Here is a 21,256-nt window from a genome sequence, read left to right as displayed (position 1 = left end):
TGTTTATTATTATTAATTGCTATTCCAAAGGACACACTTGAATCATCTGCTATATGATTTCAAGAAGTGAACCTTCTAAGAAGTTTTACTATCCATCCTTCATCCATTCATCATTCATTACGTCCTGGACTTTTCACACTTTATCTTTTAAACGTGACATAAGTGTTGTGCAAACATCTTCATGTTTTTCTAACTAAAAACCTGGACTCAAGTCCTTGACCTTTTTCCAAACTTCATTTCATAATACTTATTTGAATTGATCTTAATCATATTTTGACTTCATTTTCATAATCATAATCAGTAACTCCACTCATTCACTTGTTTTGGCTTTGTCCATTAATGTTTTCATACATGAGCTATAGGTTTGATTTATCTTAGTGGTTGATGTTAATCTCACCTTCTGTCTTTAGTGATTGAATTGTAAGTCTTCCTTGCCTATTATAGGGTTAACCCCTCCCTGGCAAGTTGAAGCTGTTCTCACATGGTGGACGTTGTTATTTGTATAAGGTTGAGTTTTCTCCCGTGGATAACGTAAGACCTAGGGTTTGTGTTTAAAATTGAACCTAACCCACTTTTGGAAATCTTTTAGCCGAACTACGGCGTTCTGATCCTTACCTTTGATGGAAGGTACGTAGGCAACGGGTTCATCCGTTCGAACCCAATAACCCATTAACAATAAAATGTATATTCTTTCCTCATCATCCCAATCATGTTTGCACAATCTTTATGTCATAACAAATAATAATTTTTGCATAACAAGTGTGAAAAGGGCTCCCTAGGAGTACCTAGGACGTAGTGGGTGCCTAACACCTTCCCATTGCGTAATTTACCCCTTACCCAGAATCTCTGATCTTTTTATTAGTTTTCTACGTGTAAAACTTCTTAGGCTTTTGTTCGCTTTTTAGCCAATCCTTTGGATAAATAAAAGTGCGGTGGCGACTCGAAAATTTCAACGTATCTCCTAGCTTATGGTTTAATCGATAGATCATATAGCGACGAATACACCGCTACAGTATGTATGCAATTGCTGAGGATATTTGGTTGTGCATGTAGGAATGCAAATGATTTTTATTTTTGTTGAAATTCCCATTTTGTGGGAGTGTTATGCATGAGTATGCTGATGATTGATATGAATGTGTTTTTTTTAATTTTCTGTTTGGTAGAAAAACCATTTATGAATGGTTCATATGATGCATGTGGGAATGCAAATGGGTAATTGGATATTTTTTGTAGGATTTTGAGATTATTAGGGAATATCATCATCAAAGGGTTGATGGAAGGTAGTGAATGTCGACATCAAAGGGTTGATGGATAGGTATATGTCATCATCAAAGGGTTGACGGAAAAGATTCTCATCATCAAAGGGCTGATGGAAACGAAATTCATTATGGAGTGCCATCGTCAAAGGGTTGACGGAAAGGTAAAGGATGTCGTCACCAAAGGGTCAGTGGAAAAGGAAATATATATGTAATGTCGTCGTCAAAGGGTTGACGGAAAGAGACTTCACTATGAAGTGGCATCATCAAAGGGTTGATGGAAGGAAACTGTTGTAAAATGTCATCACCAAAGGGTTGGCGGAAAAGGAATATGTAATATCATCGTCAAAGGGTTGACGGAAAATAACTGTCATCATCAGAGGGCTGATGGAAAGGGTAAAGAAAGACAGCACCAAAGGGTTGGCAGATGAGATCCCTTGGACGTATTACTATCTTACAGTAATATTTCCAACCTCGATCTATGACTCTGAGAACCTTGTTAGAACCTTGGACTCGAGAGTTGTGTAGTAGAATCCCCATGGAGCTTTCCTTGTTGGGACAATACGAAGACCTCACCTAGACGAGATCTTCTTAAGGATATCATTGTCCGACGAGTCTTCGTCATGGCAGTGACATTCTCCAGAAATATTCGTGACTCTAGGAACCTACCAACTGTAGAGCCTACCCATGGGGTTGCATTAATTAGAGATACCCGTTATTCTGATATATATGAAAACACTTTGAACCTGTGATCCTGAACCTGTCACTACATTCATGCACATATCATTACATCTGCATTCATCATGCGTTGCATATCATTTTCCACACAAACAATATACAAAAAAACTCATCCATCCTTCGTCCATAACCTGCAGTTGATTTCCCGATGCTCATATCAGATTTGAAGTAGCTATTGGAAGACCATGGATCCATTGGAGAAAAGTCATATTGCATTAAGAGGAGATGTTGACATGATGAAAAACCAGCTAGACCAACTTGTGGAAGCTATGATAGCTTCAGCAAAGAGGGAGGACAACATTCAGCAGACTGCAGTTGTTGAAAATGTTATTCTAGCTCCATTAAATGATCCTACCCAACCTCAGCTTGTGCGAACCCCAGTTGATAACTCTGTTGTACAGGAATGTCATATTGTTCGAGATTCCTCTTACCAGGATACTGTTGAGTATCACAACTTTGCTTTCTCCGTGCCAGATTCCCATGGAACAAGCCTAGCAGTTAATGCTAAACAACCACAAGATGAGGAGATTGCTAAAAGATGTCGCGTGCTAGAGAAAAGACTCAAGGCCATAGAAGGAAAAGATACTCTCGAATTGAATGCTTTAGACATGTGTTTGGTACCTGGCCTGGTTATACCCCCAGAATTCAAAGTACCAGAATTTGAGAAGTACAAAGGGGATAACTGTCCAAAGCACCATTTGGTGATGTTTTGCCGAAAAATGACCTCTCATGCCCATGATGATAAGCTAATGATTCACTGTTTTCAGGATAGTTTGACTGGGGCATCATTGATTTGGTACATGAAGTTAGAAAGGAGTCATATTCAAGCATGGGCGGACCTAGCTAACGCCTTCTTGAAGAAATACAACTATAATTTGGACATAGCTCCCGATCGCATGCAGTTAAGAGCTTTATCTCAGGAAGACAACGAATCCTTTAGAGGGTATGCCCAAAGATGGAGAGAGTTAGCGGCTCGCGTTGAACCACCACTCTTAGACAAAGAATTTATGGGATTATTCAGGGATACCTTGCAAAGCCCTTACTTCAAAAGGATGATCAGCAGTGCAGCATCAGACTTCGCTCACTTGGTGTCAATTGGAGAACGCATCGAGTATGGCCTCAAAAGTGAAAAAATCCAATGCGCCTCAAATAGCCAGAGCGTTGATAGTGAATCTATTCCCAGTTCCCAAAAAGAAGAAGAGGATGAAATTAATGTCGTCTGGGAAGCTCCACAAGCTTCACACCAGACATCATTCTCTCCACATGGTCAGTATCCCACAAATCAAGGATGTCCATAATATCAACGACAAATTCCACCTCAGCAGCCATACAAATGGCAGGATTTTCCACATCGACAACATCAACATGCTCAACCAAGGCCAAGAAAGCCAGAGAAACACATTGATCCGCTTCCAATGCCATACAGTCAAGTACTTCCGTATTTAATTGAGAGAGGACTGATAGTGCCAAAGGAGCTAAAACCAGTAAGTCCTCCATATCCACAAGGCTTTGACGCCAATGCTAGATGTGACTTCCATGCTGGGGCACAAGGGCATTCAACTGAAGACTGCAAAGTGTTCAAGAGTAAGGTACAAACCCTGCTTGATTCCAAAATGTTCTCCTTTGCGCCTCGAAGCTTGCAAGTCAACAATACTTCTTCGCCTAGCTATGCGGGTCCATCAGCCCAAACGGTGGAGGAGATTTCCGAGAATAGATCTGAAGATGATTATCATGCTAGTCTCGATCAGCAGAGCTACCACTACTCTGAAGGAGGCTAGCCCAGCAGTGAACCAAACACGAGAGAGCTTCCTCTGCACTGGAAATCATTTGGCTATTTCTAGCATTTCATTTGCTTTGTTCTTCGCATGTTAAAGTATTTATTTGCTTTCAAGCATTGTTGATTTCCTTTAATGGTAATATTAATGAAATGATTATGCATGTTTTGAACAAATCCTTTCGTGTCACTCATCTTTTCCATTTATATAAAAAAAATTCTCCCATTCACTTATCAAAATTGTTGTCTTAACAAAGATTGAAGGGAGGATGACGAAAACAAAATACACATAATTGTTGATTGTATGATTTCGAATAAAATCCTACTGATGATGTACAAGCATTATTTCAAATCCCCAAACACTGGAGAGATAAGGAGTTAATCCCTAGCCAGCCACTTCGAGCCTAGAAGTAGGAGTTCTTTCGGATTTACAAACCCTTATGTTTAACCCGGGGTAGGGTAGTGTTCAGTTAATCTAACTACACATTCGGATTACAAGATGAAACATCCCGTCTAAGGATCAACCACATGATATTCTTCGCACATATCCTGAAGTGTTGAAGGAACCTTGAAAAATCCCAAGATTGATGTCGGCCGTTCTTTAATGACCAATGACTTGGCAATTACATCCTCTAAAAAAATCACCAAAGAAAAAGTCCGCTAAGTCGATACCCCAAAGGCGACTTAGGCAAAAATTAGGGTAATCCCGGTGATTAAAAGCTTCAACAAGTGGTCCAGGCAAAAGTTAAGGATCAAAACAAAACTCAAAAGAGGTCACGAAAACCCTATATAAAACAAAACAAGATTCAGTGACCGCCATATCAAGAATCAAAGGGGCACCGACATCCATGAAGAGCAAAATAAGGTGACCGCCATTTCAAGCGAATCTTGAATTCTCATCTTTACTCAGTCGAATGCTCTTGGAAGACGAATAGGTGTGTTGGATTAACTTAATATAGCACTGGAGATCATCATGATGAAGGGGTGGGTTAAAACAAAATTTGAGCCTTACATCCTTTGTTTCAATAACCATGAACCAAGCCACGTTACAACCCTTAAAAGACCTAATTGAAGTAGGATTTATTCCGAAAGCATACTACAACAAGGTTGCGTAAACTGACTCCTAAATATTTACTAATCACCTGTATTGGCATCATATTCTTGTCGTATCTTTCACAATAGCTAAATTAGCAATGCGTTCTATTGGTTCATTCGTCACACACTATCACATCACATCAATAAATGATTTTTCAAACCTGCATGAATGTCACATTAAAATTACCATTGATTGAATAAACAATTTTAACTGCGAGTAAGTACTTGACATCAAGGAAACCTCAAAGAAGTAATCAGAGAAGGACTTGATCATTCGTCAATGCTGACCCAAATCAAGACTACTTCCTAACCCTATGGATTAGGAGCATGGTATCCAATGATTATGAATTGGTCAGTCAAAAAATCCCCAAGCATCAGTGGATCAAGGAGGCAAATAATTTCAAAATATTCAGTCAATCCGGGGCAAGCCTTTCAAAATCTCAATCAGGGGCAAACTACAGAAAGATTCATACACTGGGGCAAAAATAGGTTTAAACCATGGTATAAATGTTCCCAGGGTTTCCTTTCAAAAGGTGAATTCCTTGAAAGACCCTACAGGTTGGGGCAGACAAGTTGCAAATAGCCTTAGGGCAGAGCAAAAGCATAATCACCATGCATTGATTATGTCGCTACGCTCATTAAATCATTTGCAGTCCATCAAGGCACGTCAAGCAAAGAAGTTGAGGTCCCCTCAAGAAGAAACACACAGTCTATGAGTGAAGGATCAAATTTGGGCATCAAGAGCGTCCATATTTATCCTGCAATCATTACATCGTCAAAAGATCGAGTGTCGGGAAGTCAAAACCTCTCTCCAACCAAAAGTCCAATCCATATTGGCAACAACCAAAAATAAAAATTCCACTTTGCTGGCATCTTCATAAACTCAAGTCCAATCAACATTGGTACCCAGAAAGTCTCACCTTCAAAAAAGGGAGATCGATCTGAAGACAATCAACACTCATCTTGCATTACCACATGCACTGCATACAATAAACACACATGACTTTCCTTCCAAATAAGGAAGTTGCATATCAAAAAGCTCTCTCACAAAAATGAGAAATTCTCATTAACACGCATCATATGCATACATAACATAATAAATCCTTCCCGTCAACCCTTTGATGAGGACATAACCTGGATTTTTCTTTTCCGTCAACGCTTTGATGATGACAAACTCTTCTCCATCATCCCTTTGATGATGATATTTTACAAAATTCCTTTTCCACCAACCCTTTGGTGATGCCACTCCCTAGTGAAGTTTCTGTTCCGTCAAACCTTTGACAATGATAGATCTTTTCTATCAACCCTTTGATGATGCCACTCCCCAGTGAAGTTTCTTTCCGTCAACCCTTTGATGATGACAAACTCTTTTCCATCAGCTCTCTGATGACGACAATTATATTCCGTCAATCCCTTGACGATGATATTACATATTCCTTTTCCACCAACCCTTTGGTCCTGTATTTCTTTACCTTTTCCATCAGCCCTCTAATGATGACAGCTATTTTCCGTCAACCCTTTGACGATGATATTACATATTCCTTTTCCGCCAACCCTTTGGTGATGACATTTTACAACAGTTTCCTTCCATCAACCCTTTGATGATGCCACTTCATAGTGAAGTCTCTTTCCGTCAACCCTTTGACGATGACATTACATATATATTTCCTTCTCCACTGACCCTTTGGTGACGACATCCTTTACCTTTCCGTCAACCCTTTGACGATGGCACTCCATAATGAATTCATTTTCCATCAGCCCTCTGATGATGACAATCTTTTCCGTCAACCCTTTGATGATGACATTTACCTATCCATCAACCCTTTAATGTCGACATTCACTACCTTCCATCAACCCTTTGATGATGATATTCCCTAATAATCTCAAAATCCTACAAAAAATATCCAATTACCCATTTGCATTCCCACATGCATCATATGAACCATTCATAAATGGTTTTCCTACCAAACAGAAAATTCAAAAAAACACATTCATATCAATCATCAGCATACTCATGCATAACACTCCCACAAAATGGGAATTTCAACAAAAATAAAAATCATTCGCATTCCTACATGCACAACCAAATATCCCCAGCAGAGTCGCCATTTGTCGCATCTCGAAAAATACGATTCCTCGCGATGGTCGCGGAAAAATTTATGTTCGAACATAAATTTTTCCGCGACCATCACAAGGAATCGTATTTTTCGAGATGTGATAGTTATCAATTGAAATCTTTGGAAATAAACACTCATAACATGTATCATACACTAAGTATATCACATACCTTTAAAAAATAAATAGGTAAAAGAAAGGACTTACTTACTGTCATACCCCAAAATTTGCCCTCCCTTTTTTCATTCTCATCAGACTTTTGGTTTCTGATTTATCTGCATACTCATTAGCATCATAACACTTTCTTTTTTACCATTTACATTAAACATCATAGGTTCAAAGGCTTTTGGTGTTTATGATCAATAAAGAGCTAGGATTTCCTTGAAATCCAAATCTAGGGCATATCTTGATACATTGACTAAGGGTGACATTTATTTTGAGTTCAAGACCATGAAACCCTAATCCTTGATCTTTGGTATCTATGTATCATATAGGTTGCATTTTGGTATTGGATTTAATCATGAATTGCAAGGATCCCTGTGGCCAACCATGGAAATTTGTATTTGATTAAATGACCTCTTGAGGGGATTTCTTCCATACATTTAATCCTTTAGGTGTTTGATTTGGATTTAAAGCAATGCATTAAGGTTCATTCAAGAGATTCAAAGTTCATGATTAAAGTCAAGGGTCAAGTTCGTTTTGCAAAAGATCAGTACAAAGTCAAACACACTTTTGGAGGAAAACTCATTTGAGAATTAAACCAGACATAATCTATTCAAAATTCATTTCATTACAAACTTTCAAGGTTTCATTACAAAAGGATCCAAAACAAAATTACAAACAAAACATGATTTTGACCTAGGTTGACTTTTTCGTCAAACAATTGACCAAAGTCAACTGAGTAAACCATAACCCTAACATTTACTCTAAACCTATTTCTCCTATGGTCTCCAAGTTTTCTCCATCATCATTCGTCATACTTTGACCATGTTACCTTCATGTGTGCAAAGTCTTCATGTCATGTGATCAGTAACCATTTTCACTATATTTTGGTTGCTTATCCGACAAGAAACCGAGGACTTTGAGACACTGTGCAAACATTTTCTTACTTTTCAAGGCAATTTGACTTCCCGTATAATATTTGAGCATTTCCATTCAGTGTCATGTTTTACTTTATATTTTTGTGATTTTACGCGTAGGATGTCGGTGTTTTTGTCCAACAGGTCCAGGTGGAAGAACCGAGGAACTCGGAGCGAGATAGTGCGGAATGCTGGCAAGAAAATGAATGGAAAAATACTTCACCATAGGAGGCCTGACACGGGCCGTGTCAGGCAGAAGGAGGACGAAAGCCAAAACAGTAGCCTGACACGGCCCATGTCAAGCCTTTTCCTCAGCCGTGTTGAGCCCTATGGGTGTGTCAAGTGAAGTAGTGAGCTGACACGGCCACCCGTGTTAGCTGACATGGGCCGTGTCAGCCTAGGCCCAAAATTTCCTTTTTTCATCGGGCTTTTGATCATCGAGCTTGTGGAGATATTTTTGGAGTTGTCCACCTGTTGCTTGGAATTTTCACTATATAAGAGAACCTTCTATCAAAGAAAAGATCATCTTGAAACGAGGCAAACACCAGAATTGCCAAGCAATCAAGTATTACAAAGATCAAGGAATTCGGAGAGCGGAAGGTTTTCATGAGCGTAAGCGATTGAAGATCCAAGTCATCCAATTACTTGTAATGTGTAATTTTTATATTGCATTTGTTTTGAACAATATGAGTAGCTAAAACCCCTAGTGCTAGGGGGTGTCCCTAGTTTGGAATTGTAATGACTATGAGTTTACGATTGCATTTATAATATTATTCTTACGGTAACCTTTTGATGTGTTTAATGCTTTCTCTTTCGGACTGTCATACCTCAATTATGTCTGGGCATTTTAAAACTTTCATAAATTCGATTTTTATTTCAATTTGCATTAGTTGTACAGCATAACATGTATTTCATCATAAGTAAATACCTAAAACATCAGTCAGGATAAATTTATTAAAAATACAGACAAATCGGTTGAATCTTTTCTCAAGAACGTGCAAGAATCAGTGGATAAAAAGTTTCAAATTTAAAATTGCAGACGCCAGTATTATTAACCTACGGTTCATGTAGTTCAAACTGGTGTGCCCGTTATATTTTTTAGCGACTGTTTCGGTTGCATTTTGACCCGCCTGAGCCGTTTAACCGGTACAAATTTATTTCAGAATTTGAAGAAACGCTGTATTTTTTAGATAAGTATATTTTGTGTTGATCATTTTAGTGTGTCTGATTTAATTTTTCGAACAAATTTACATTCGACTTCTATTTATAATCAATCCTTTTATTTCTTTGTTTTAATTTTCAAAATTAGAGATTTGTCTTATTATTATAATTTTCTAAATTAAATTACTATCTAAGAATTTTTAATAAATATTTTTCTTTAAATAATAGATAATAAGAATGGTTAATAAACAAAAAGAAAAGGAAAATAAAATTAAGACTCCTCGCGTTTCCTCTCTCCCTCACACTTCCTCTCTCTCACATAATACCCTCATTGGATTCCCATCACCCAATTACATTTCCATCACCACATTAATTCCCCAACATCTCTCTCTGACCAAAAAGCAAAAAGCAAATAAAAAAACAAGAAAAAGACAGCTCACATAATAACCCTCTTTTCTTCCAACGGTAAGATAAAAAATAAATAAAAGGAGAACACCTCTCTTCTCTCACCACTGACCAACAGACACTAACTTACTCTCTCTCTCCAAAAAATAAAGGAAAGGATTAAAAACAGAAAAAGAAAAGGTGACTCTTCTTCTTTACTCCCTCAACCGCTCACCCACTTCCTTCCACCCCCAACGGCAACAACCATCACGTTCTTCACGGTGTGTGGTGCTGCGATTTCATTTCGAATCCACCATATTTCCACGAAAATACCCAAACTCTCACCGGCCAGCATTTCTTTTTCACCTCCACACGACCACGTCGCCGCCGCAATTCAGACTCACAACGACCACACGACAACTGTCGCCGCCGCGATCCAAACTCACAACGACCACAAGACAATTGTCACCGTCCAACGTCACTAAACCACCACCGCGAAACCCTCTGTTCGACCACCCCTCTCTACAACTTCCTCCGCCTCACGAATCACACCGCCGCTCACCATCATTTCATTATTATATATCGGTCTTGTGATGTACTATAGGATTCAGCAGCAGTAGATGAATTCGACTGAGAAGGTGTTCTTATCCATTGAAACCATGATGATGGTTGTGCCGGTGGATTCTCTTAGTCAGCAGAAGTAGGACGTGATAGAGCAGATTCAAATTCATCTACTTTTGGCAATTCTTCAAACTTTGTAAAGTTTGTTTTGCTTCACCATGGCTTGACGAAGTAGCCCCATGAGAACAACACACACATAACGCTCTCGAAATGCTTTTGTGTCGAAGCTTTAGATTCATATGGAAATGGAGTTTATTTCTGTAAATCCTCATAGCAAGGCAACGATGCACAACGGTTTTCCGACGGTAAAAATTCGAAGTTAACTTTTCTTTTGTATATCGTTTACTGTTCGTATTTTATCTCAGAAACAATTTGATTTGCTTATTTATTGGGTGTGTATCTATCATGTTGTTTTGGTTATGATTTAATCATGAGGTTGTCGTGATTATTTTCTATCAAGTTTATTTCCAATTTGCTTTCACATATATGTTGGGTTGTTATTGGAAAACTGTTTTTATTTAGTATCAATTTAATGGCATTGCGTATCTGCTATATCAAGGTTAAATTTGTTTCGGTTAAGTTTTGTCTTTCTTATGCCGAATCTGTTTTAGGCGAATGTTTTCTATGCGATTAAGGATTTTTAGTGTGTGTTTATAATTGTTTCCTTTGGGGTTGCTGAGTTTATTTTTTCGTATGCTAAGTTTCATTTCAATTGGATTTTGTGTGACTTATATTTTGTTGAGGTATTCTATTGGTTTAAGATAAAGTATTGAGATGATGAAATGAAGATGGTCCACATTTGGTATTCTATCATGTTGAAAATTAAAATTACATTTGGTGCAGTATTATACAATATGTCTCTTTACTGGTGGATTAAATTTGTTTACCTGGATTAGCATTGTAGCATTTTTTGGTACTATTATTAGTCTAATATTTTGTCATTTATTTTAATAAATAATTCAAAATGATTTTTGTTGCTTTGGTTATATATATACATAATACAAACCATGTTGATTTTCATTGGTTTTTATTTTGATTATGACAAGCCGCATTTTGCATTTCAATTCGACAAATCTTATGCCGATTACCGTCAAAAGATTACAATACATCAATATGATATTTCACCGCATTACGATCTTGAAAATAACATTAATCATGTTGTCACTTCGTACGAACCGGTTTTGAGCACACCGATTTAATTCGATTATTTTTATTCAAAATCATCATTTATTAAAATTAATTAATTAAAGTTTTGATTAAGTTAGATGATTTTGTTAACTAAATTTAATTAACTTAGTTCTTTGATTTAATTAATTTTTTGATCAAATAATTTTGGATAATTACTTTTAATTACCTTAATTAGACAACTTAACTGAGTTTTCATCAATTAATTTTGTTAATGAAAAATGGACCGACCTATTTCACCATCACAATTTCACACTCATTTACAAAAAATCACTTCAATTTATTCACAAATTTAAAACCTCGATCCAACATCAAGTATTCTTCATTAAAATTAAGTTAAAATACCTAATCACAATTAAAAACCATTTCATTTAGAAATGAAAAGGGGGATGGTTTTGAGTTTTCAACTCCTCTCCTCGATTATTTGAATACGAGTTCTCTTACTCGGTTAGTCAAATAATTGTCATTGCTAAATCGTCTAAATCCAATTAAATCAATTTATTCTCATGACAACGAAATGAAAAGGGAGATGGTTTTAAGCCTTTAACTCCTCTCCTCGATTGTTTGAATACGAGTTTTCTTACTCAGTCAGTTAGACACTCATCATTTCTTTACAAACCTAAACCAAGATTAAATCAAATTATTTTCATAATGAGCTAAATGAAAAGGGAGATGACTTTGAGTTTCCAACTTCTCTCCCCAATTGTTTGAATATGAGTTCTCTTACTCGGTCAGTCGAACAATTATCATTTTTCCACCGACTCCTACCGTAAGTCAAATCATTGTCAATCAAAATTATACGAAAAGGGAGATGGTCTTGAGTTTTCAATTCCTCTTCTCAAATGCTTGGATATGAGTCGTCTTACTCAGTCATTCAAATACCTGTCGTTTATTCTAAAATACATCAACCATATACAACTTTATTTTCATAAATACTCAGATGAAACAGAAAGCGTTCTAGAGTCTTCTATTCCCTTTCCCGATTATTAGGATACGAGTTATCTTACTCGATTATCCGAGTATTTGCCATCCATTCAAAATACCTTAATTATTATCAAAGCCTTTCTATAATTAAGGATGAAAAAGAAAGTGGTCTAGAGTTTTCTATTCCCTTTCTCGATTGTTAGGATACGAGTTGTCTTACTCGACTACCCAAGTAATCGTCATCCAACCAAAAACATCTCAACCAATCAAAATATCCAACATAGTAATCCCACTTGTCACCCCCGTGTGACCAAAACTCTTTTCAAAAGACGTTGTTTAATCCCTTTTAATGCGCATAACAAACTAGTGCTCAAGCCTCCACCGAGAGTAGATAAGCCGATGTTTAGCCTTTAGAACGCGATCTAAACAGTTGTTCACTAAAAGACACCAACCAACCGTAGTTCCCCGAACCACGAATGCTCTGATTTCCTTATTGCACCATAAGGATACGTAGGCAGGAGATTGTTGTATCTTCGCGAGCACACTAATAAAAAACCTCCATTTTCTCCCTTCTGAGGTTTCCATCCATCTCTTTTTAATATCTTTATAACCCGAAGAAAACAAACAACATAAGTAACACTCAAATCGCAAAATTGAACTAAAAGGTTCCCGTTGAGTACAACGAACTTGAGGGGTGCTAATACCTTCCTCTTGCGTAATCCACTCCCGAACCCGAATATGGTTGCGACAACCATTATTCTATTTTTCAAAGGTTTTATCGATATTTTCCTATTCCTTCATTGGGATAAATAAAGTTCGGTGGCGACTCTGTTCGAACATAAATTTATCCGCGACCATCGCGAGGAATCATATTTTTCGAGATGCGACACAGACCAATCGAGATTGTTTTGTGGTTATCAATTAGGCTGGACCGCCATTGATAAGGTTTTCATAAAGTTACTCTGCAATAGATATCACCTAGGACTAGGGATACCCTGTATGAATCAGAGCATTCTTGATATAATAAAGCTTAACTTCATTCTAATTACCTATGGACATAAAAATTAGGGTAGATTGATTAAAAGTTTTCTCACCAAGGACTTGGGAGAAAATACCCTTGAGAATTGGTAGTAATTGATATTTGTTGATGCAGTAGTGACTCAGAGTTATTACATGGATAAATCATACACCTTCTCTGGCATTGTTCCTCATACCTTGCAAATTCTTATTTTTATTATTATTTTCCTTTTCCTTTATTTTTATAATTTTGAATTTAAAAACCCCAATTATAATTTTTGTTTAATTGAACGATGAACTGAACTCAATATTAACTTGCAGTCCTTGAGATCGATATTCGGGGAATTTCCCTTTTATTACTATAACATGCAAAATAATACACTTGTTATTTTTCCGATCATCATGTCTTGGACCATGTTCAAATTCATGTTTGGACCACCAAGACTTCACACCAGACCAATCCAAAACCTTCACATAACCAGTACAACCTGGAAATATCAGTTTCATCACATCTAGTTGTATAAAGCATCAAAGTAACCAATCATACCAACATAACATGTAGCATGATTTTCATTCCTACTACAATACTAACTTAACTAGCTTGCCTTGACATAATTAGCACAAACATGACAATTCTAGCAATACACTTAATAATCACCAACATCAAACTAATGAATAGTTAACAACTAATTGCGACTAATTTTAATAACAATCCCTAATCAAATTCAATTCAATCTAACCACATCATAACTAACTCATCATGGAAGTTTTACACCTAATGTTCAAAACCAACACAGTCATATCACACATCTCACTAAACCTAACTTTCTTCTTTTAACATTTTACTTCATTTTGTGCTAACATTAGGTTTCTATCATTACACTAAGTTAAGTTCTAGTGCTAGCTCATCACACTTCATTTTCAATTAAACTTCATCATAATTCTCATTACAAAATCAATAAAGTCCAACTCATTAGTTAATCAAATACTGAGGCTAACTAACTTTTCTAATAGACCTATAACATACATTAATCATTAATTGCCATTAACTAGTTATGTTTCACTCCAACAAATTGATTTACAATGTCCTAGCAACTAACATACCAAAATTCAAGCATAACAGAAGGTAACAAAACTTCATTAGATTGCTAACATCAATAATTAACTCTATTGATTTTTCACCAATTGAATTGTAATACAACTAACAACTAATTTGTTCCAAACGACACATGGCAGGATCCAACCAAATTGTGAACATTCTATTACTAATAGTTCTAACACTCTAACTTTAATCCAATTCTAACTGCAACTAACTTAATTGAACCCTAACATAACTAATTGTGTATACCATAACTAACCTAATTGTCTTCAACTAATCCTATTAACTGAATTCAACCAAACTTAACAAAATATCTAAACAACTTTAACATTCTACTAATAGACTGACCTAATTCAACTCAACTAATTGCACTTAACTGAAATCAATAGAACCTCTTAACAAAATTGCTAAACTCCTAACAGCCTTCAACTAAAAAAGTTAATAGATGTTAACTGACCTAACTTCTAACCGGAGTTCCCCATTCAGTTAGGGATTCAATCACTATAAATCTTCACTACACCTTCAATCATAGGGGATAACCATTATCATTCATCACCACCTTCATCCATCAACATTTCCACCAAATCAACCTTTAATTATTCTACAACCTCTGTCCAAATTTCTCACCAAACCCTCACAAAAGCTCCTTCAAAATACTCCATCAAAGTTTCACATTGAAGCTTCAATGGAGTAGAGCTCAGCAACATAATTATCTTCAAACTCTCAAATTCACTTTCTACATGATTCAATCATTTCACACATTTCTTCATCACTCTCTCTAAATCTCTGAAACTACCACCCTCTATAACTCATTTCAACATCACATGCCACATCAAATTTCCTACAAATGAAGAAGGTGTAGAAGAAGAGTGAGGAACTAAAGGGAAGGAATAACAGGTTTAGAAGCGTACCTGAGTGCATCTTCATCTTTATCTTTCTTTTGTTTCAATTTCAACTCGCATACCGGGACACCTCACCATCTCGTAGGTAGGTTATTTTCTTCCATTGCGCGTTAATTCTTGTTACCAATATGTATCTCATCGCCTGAGGAATCAAAGCCCTAACAAGGGAGGCTTTGATTCCTCTACAATCACGTTTAATTTATGCTTTATGTGAGTTAGGGTTCATAATGGTTTAGGCTCGGTTTGACTGTTAGGTCAGAAATTAGGAGAAATTGATAGGGTAAAATGAGAGAGGATGATAAGATGATCGTGTTGATGCGGGTTTTATGGTATTTGGCCCTCCGCCACCGCCGAAGGCGATTTCCTGTGTGGCAGAGCTAAAGGTACTCAGGCCAAGGTTATTTGATAGAGGTGAACACGTGAAAATGCAATGAATCATGCTGACCCCTCTTCATTTCCTTTGGTGTCACTTGAGCATCAGCTTGGGCTTCAGGCCCATCGTTCTTATTACCTGCACCGCCAATTCCCTGTTTGAACCTCCCCATTCTGAACCAAGCACAACATGTCGGGCTTATGCTAAAGCCCATCCATAAGTGCTTCTTGCACCATGCAATCGACATACATCGCTGCATTTCTTTTTATTCCTCTAATCTTTTCTTTTTGTTTTTTTAGTTATTAGTTTTCAAATACATTTTTAATACTTTGTTAATTAATCAAATACATTTGATACTTTGTTAAATATGTAATTACATTTTGGAGCTTAAATACTTTTTAGATTGTAAGTGTCTTTGTTACCATTTAATCAACATTTTGAAAAAGATTAGTATAGTAATGACCCTTAGCTTTAATTGCATGACATTTAGATTTTGTTAGAAAAATAACATGCCATGTTCCTATTGATTTTAGATTAGTGATAGTTTGATATTCTTGATAGTACTTTGGTTTTTTGTTGGGTTTTTAGACTAAATAAAAGTCTAAATGCTTGATTCATACTCTGATATTATTCCATTTGACTGATTGATCAAAGTTCTCTATTATCAAATAGTCCATTCATTTGTCTGGTCCCCCCTGTTCAGTCAAGTGATCAAAAGTCTCTTGATCACTTTATAGGACTGGTTCTCTGTACTAGCACTGCTCTGGACCTCTTAAGACGTCACACACAAGCTCAAGACATCATGCAAGGCTGTGAAGACTGTGAACATCAAGCACAACAAAAATATTCATCTTTAACACTTGATAGTTATGATGGAAATTTCACGCCACAAGCCTTAAGCAACAAAGAAGAATGAGACGTATTTTTCTTATCCTTGTTCATAGTACCTATGTGTATGGGGCATAGCCTCTCTACAGACAACATCTCAACACTCCAACATTGCAACAATCTTCATCAACAATACTCTTTCTCTTTGGATAAATAAAACATTCTCTTTGACATCCTTACACCCTTGGGGTTAATCACCTTATGGTTAAACGCCCATCTCTGAACCAAAAACCTTTTTCTTGTTGTCCTAGTCAATCCTCTCGTGCTTAGGCAAATCTTTCTTCATGCATGTTATTCTTGTCAATCCTCTCGTGTTTAGGCAAACCTTTCTTCATGCATGTTTTCCTTGTCAGTCCTCTCGTGCTTAGGAAAACCTTTCTTCATGCATGTTTACCTTGTCAGTCCTCTCATGCTTAGGGATACCTTTCTTCATGCATGGTTGCCTTGTCAATCCCCTCGTGCTTAGGCAACCCCCCTTTTTTCATGCATGTTTATCTTGTCAGACCTTGTGCTTAGACAAACCTTTCTCTTTCTTGTTTTCCTTTTTAGACCTCGTGCTTAGGCAACAACCCTTTCTTCATGCATCTTTGCCTAGTCAGTCCTCTCGTATTTAAGCAAACACCCCCATTGTAGGTCTTGATCCTTGGATCTAGGAAAAATCCTACATTTTTGTATTAGCCACATTGTATGGTTCATATACAATACCATATGAATACAGACAACACACTCCTGGTCCATGCAATATTTCCACAACATCCTTCACATCACATTCCTTATTTCATTACTCTTTTTTTGCACTACAAACAACACTCTTTGTTATTCAAGCAATTCTCTATTTCTTTTTTAACTCAATCAACTCTTTTTTTATCACATACACCTTTTTTGAAAAATAACTTTCTTCTCTTTTCATAAAAGAACTGTTATAATTCGTTCCTTAGCAGTCAGACTAAAGCTTGGAGCATCCGGACTAGGATCAAATCAGCTAACATCTATACACTTCTAGGATACAATTATGATTATTCCCTAAAAACAACCATCACATATGTATTTTCTACCATGAACTACGAAGCTCTGATTTCCTTATTGCACTATGAGGATATGTATGCATGAGGGTCACAATCCTTAGCGAGCACCCTAATTATTAAACATTTTTCCCCTTTGATCATCTGCAAGTGATCTTTAGATAGTAATACTTATTCGAGCAAAGAACAATCAAAATGGTTCATGTTGAGTACAACACATGCCAGGGGTGTTAATACCCCCCCCCCCCCTTGTATAATCGACTTCCTTACCATTTCTTTTCCCCTAAGAAACGTAGATTAATAAAACGCATGTTTGCAAGCTCGATCTCGAAATTTTTTGCCTGTTAATTTTACACACATTTGAAAATTAATTTAACCGTTTTTCCTATAGATCCAAAAATATATTTCGACCAACATTTTAGGCATTATGTGATATGGAATGCATGTTATGTTATGCATAGATGCAACAACTATGATGTATGTATCGATTCGGCGATTCAGGGTCGAAATTATGGTGTGATACAACCCTCAAAAGACCTAATTGAAGCAGGGTTTATTTCGAAAGCATACTACAGTAGATCGGGTCAAAGCTAACTCCTAAATTATTTTCTTATCATTTGTGTTGGTATTGATATGGAATTCCTTGCATAGGGTTTATCAAATTCCTTCTTGATCAGCTTTTTGAACTTCAATAAGTTCTCCAAGCTACTTCCAGTTACTAACAAGTCATCGACGTATAAGCAGATGATTGTTATGTCTTGTGCCACAACCTGAAGATAGACACGATACTCATATTTGCATTTGATGAATCCTAATTCGATTATGTATACTTTCCTTGCTTCCTTCGGAATCACAAACCCAGGAGGTTGTGTGACATAGAATTCTTCATCTAAGGGGCCGTTCAAAAATGATGATTTCACATTTAAGTGAAATGTCGACTAACCTTGATTGCATGCCAAGGCGATGACTAGTCGAACAAACTCCAATCTTGCTACTGGTGCATATAATTCAGAGTAGTTGACTCCTTATCTATGAAGAAAACCTAGAGCTACCAATCCTGCCTTATGCCTTGCTACCAACCCATCAACATTGTGCTTCAACTTGAATACCCACTTCACTTCGATAGTTTTTGTATGTGATGACAATTCAACTAACTCCCATGTGTTGGTTCTTTCGATTTCTTGTAACTCTTTGACCATAACTGACTTCCACCTTTTATCGTTTAAGGCTTTTCTATAGTTGATTTTTTAACACCTGCAAGTAAGGCAAAATTAACTAATCCTCCACCTTACATGACTTCATCATCACCAATCACTTCATAGTCTTGAAGTCTTGTTGGACAAACTCTAGTTCTTTGAGGTCTATGACTAGTACTAGCTACACCATATTTGACTTCTACTGTGTTAGGCATGTTAGCAACTACTTCAACTTCGACTCAAATATTGACAGTATCTTCAACTTCGACATCGTTACTTGCTTCGTCGAAATCATAACTCATAAGTGGCTAGTCAATTGCATAAATATTCCAATCCCAGGAAGAATTTTCATCAATCACAATATCTCGACTCATCACGATCTTCTGGATAATTGGAATGAACAACCTGTATACACCAGTTTTATGATATCTTACCAGAATCAAGGGTTCACTATTATCATCAAGGTTCCTTCTTCTAAAATCAGGGACATGCTTGTAACAAATAAAGTCAAACACCTTCAGATGACTCACTGATGATCATTTGCCACTCCAAACTTATACACGAACCTTGTTCTTCAACTTCTTGGTAGGGAACTTATTCAGAATATAAACAACAATGGAAACAACTTCACTCCATAAGGATTTTGGAAAATTCTTATGCTTCAGCATGCATCTCGCCATGTCCAATATGGTCCTATTTCTTCTTTCTGGTATTCAATTATGTTGAGGTGTGTTACGAGCAGTTACCTCATGATCAATACCATGTTTTGCATAAAATTCTTCAAATATCTTGGATGTGTATTCACCACCTTCATTTGTTTGCAGAACTTTGATCTTCTTCTCACTCTGCTTTTCGACAAGTATCTTGAATCTCATAAATATTTTAAATACTTCATCCATTTGCTTGATCACATAGATCCACAAGTTTCAACTAAACTCATGGAGAAACTAAACAAAATAGTTGTTTTCCTAAATTGTAGGCTCTTCAAAAGGTCCACATACATATGAATGTACAACTTCGAGTACGCATGAGGATCTTATTGGCATAGTCGAAACGAAAGACTTTATGGATTGCTTTCCAACTAGATAACCTTCACAGAGTTTTTTGGGGATCTCCAGACTTTATATACCAATTACCATATATTGAGTAATCAGTTGATTGAGTGATCGAAAGTTCAAATGTCCAAACCTTAAATGCCACAACCAACTATTCTTATGGTCGATAATGGTTTTTAGACATTGTACTTCAGATGAAGTTATCATGGTCTTAAATGTCCTTCTTCGACAAAGGAGATTTTAAGACCAAATTGTTCTGAGTGTCGAACAATTCTAAGTCTTCATCTTTCATAATCACTGAGAAAACTTTTACAACCAGTTGTCCAACACTCAAGTTGCACTTCATTCCAGGTACATAGAGTACATCTTTGATCATAGATTTTCCTGTATTGCTCCTTTGAAAAACTATGTCGCCAATACCTTCTGCTTGCAACGAGCTATTATCAGCATGTTTGACCTTGCTCTTCTTCGACGAGTCGAAATATGCTAAGCACACTTTTCGACCATTCATGTGATTTGAGCAGCCCGAGTCGAGGAACCAGAACTTGGATTCGACATGGTCATCTGCAACTGCAGCCATAACCATCATATATTCAGAATCATCTGAATCTTGGCATGCAAGGTTCATTCCTTCCTCATTGTCTTTTGTCGATCCCTTGTCTTTATTATACCAACAATTCTTGGTCACGTGACCCCACTTTTCATAGTTATAGCACTACACTCCTTTTTTCTCTTTGTATTTCTGATATGAGTTTCCTCCTCCTCTTTTCGAGGATTCATAAGCCATATCATCGACCTTGTGCTTTTGAGGGTTTGACCAAGACTTCTTGCCCTGAGTCTTGTCTCCTTTGCCTCTGGACTTGTTGGGACCACCATGATTCTTCCAAGTCTTAGTCTGTAGTGCTTATATCGAATCTTGAACCCCTTTTCTTTTGACAATCCTAATCTCATGCGCCTCCAACGAACCAACTAAATCTTTCAGTTTTATGGTTTCAAGATTGTTGGATTCTTGAATAGCTACGATAATGTGATCAAAATGAGAGGTCAATATATGCATTATATTCTCAACTATCATCTTATCAGTTAGGATTTCGGCACAACACTTTATGAGATGGAGGAGATTATGCACCTTCAACATATAGCCTGCAATCTTTTCATCTCCTCCCATCTACAACAATTCATACCGTCGTCGCAAAGTCTGCAATTTGAAAACTTTGATTTTCTCACCTCCTAATTAGTATTTGACAAGAATATCTCATGTCTCCTTCACCAATTCAGCATGAGAGATCTTGTCAAAATTCAGTGAACCTATCGTCGATTGAGTGCAATATGCAACCTTGCAATCTTTGTTCTTCGCTTCCTTGTGCGCGAC

General features: G+C 36.8%; 1 protein-coding gene and 1 long non-coding RNA gene across 2 annotated transcripts; both read right to left on the bottom strand.

The window, feature by feature from the left end:
* Positions 1-13,659: 13,659 nt before the first annotated feature.
* On the bottom strand, positions 13,660-15,766 carry LOC127131748 (uncharacterized). Its single transcript, XR_007806515.1, has 2 exons — positions 15,360-15,766; positions 13,660-13,837 (listed from the first exon to the last, which is right to left on the bottom strand). It is a non-coding gene; the product is annotated as an uncharacterized LOC127131748 (long non-coding RNA).
* A 4,329-nt stretch (positions 15,767-20,095) lies between these two features.
* LOC127104078 (uncharacterized) lies at positions 20,096-21,052 on the bottom strand. The gene is made up of 2 exons (XM_051041295.1): positions 20,851-21,052; positions 20,096-20,454 (listed from the first exon to the last, which is right to left on the bottom strand). The coding sequence occupies exons 1-2, from the start codon at positions 21,050-21,052 to the stop codon at positions 20,096-20,098; spliced, it is 561 nt and encodes a 186-aa protein (XP_050897252.1).
* Between the last annotated feature and the right edge of the window lie 204 nt (positions 21,053-21,256).

The sequence above is a fragment of the Lathyrus oleraceus genome, chromosome 1 (assembly GCF_024323335.1).
Source record: "Lathyrus oleraceus cultivar Zhongwan6 chromosome 1, CAAS_Psat_ZW6_1.0, whole genome shotgun sequence".
Lineage (NCBI taxonomy): Eukaryota > Viridiplantae > Streptophyta > Magnoliopsida > Fabales > Fabaceae > Lathyrus > Lathyrus oleraceus.
The sequence above is the reverse complement of the archived record's forward strand: the minus strand, read 5'-3'. Positions and strand labels throughout refer to the sequence as shown.

What these genes read in the sequence shown, in the direction of transcription:
- LOC127104078 (XM_051041295.1), bottom strand. Translation starts at nt 21,052, where the DNA reads ATGGGAGGAGATGAAAAGATTGCAGGCTATATGTTGAAGGTGCATAAT. An exon ending in AAAACTGAAAGATTTAGTTG is followed by an intron (nt 20,455 to 20,850) that starts GTTCGTTGGAGG and finishes TTATGGCTGCAG; the next exon opens with TTGCAGATGACCATGTCGAA.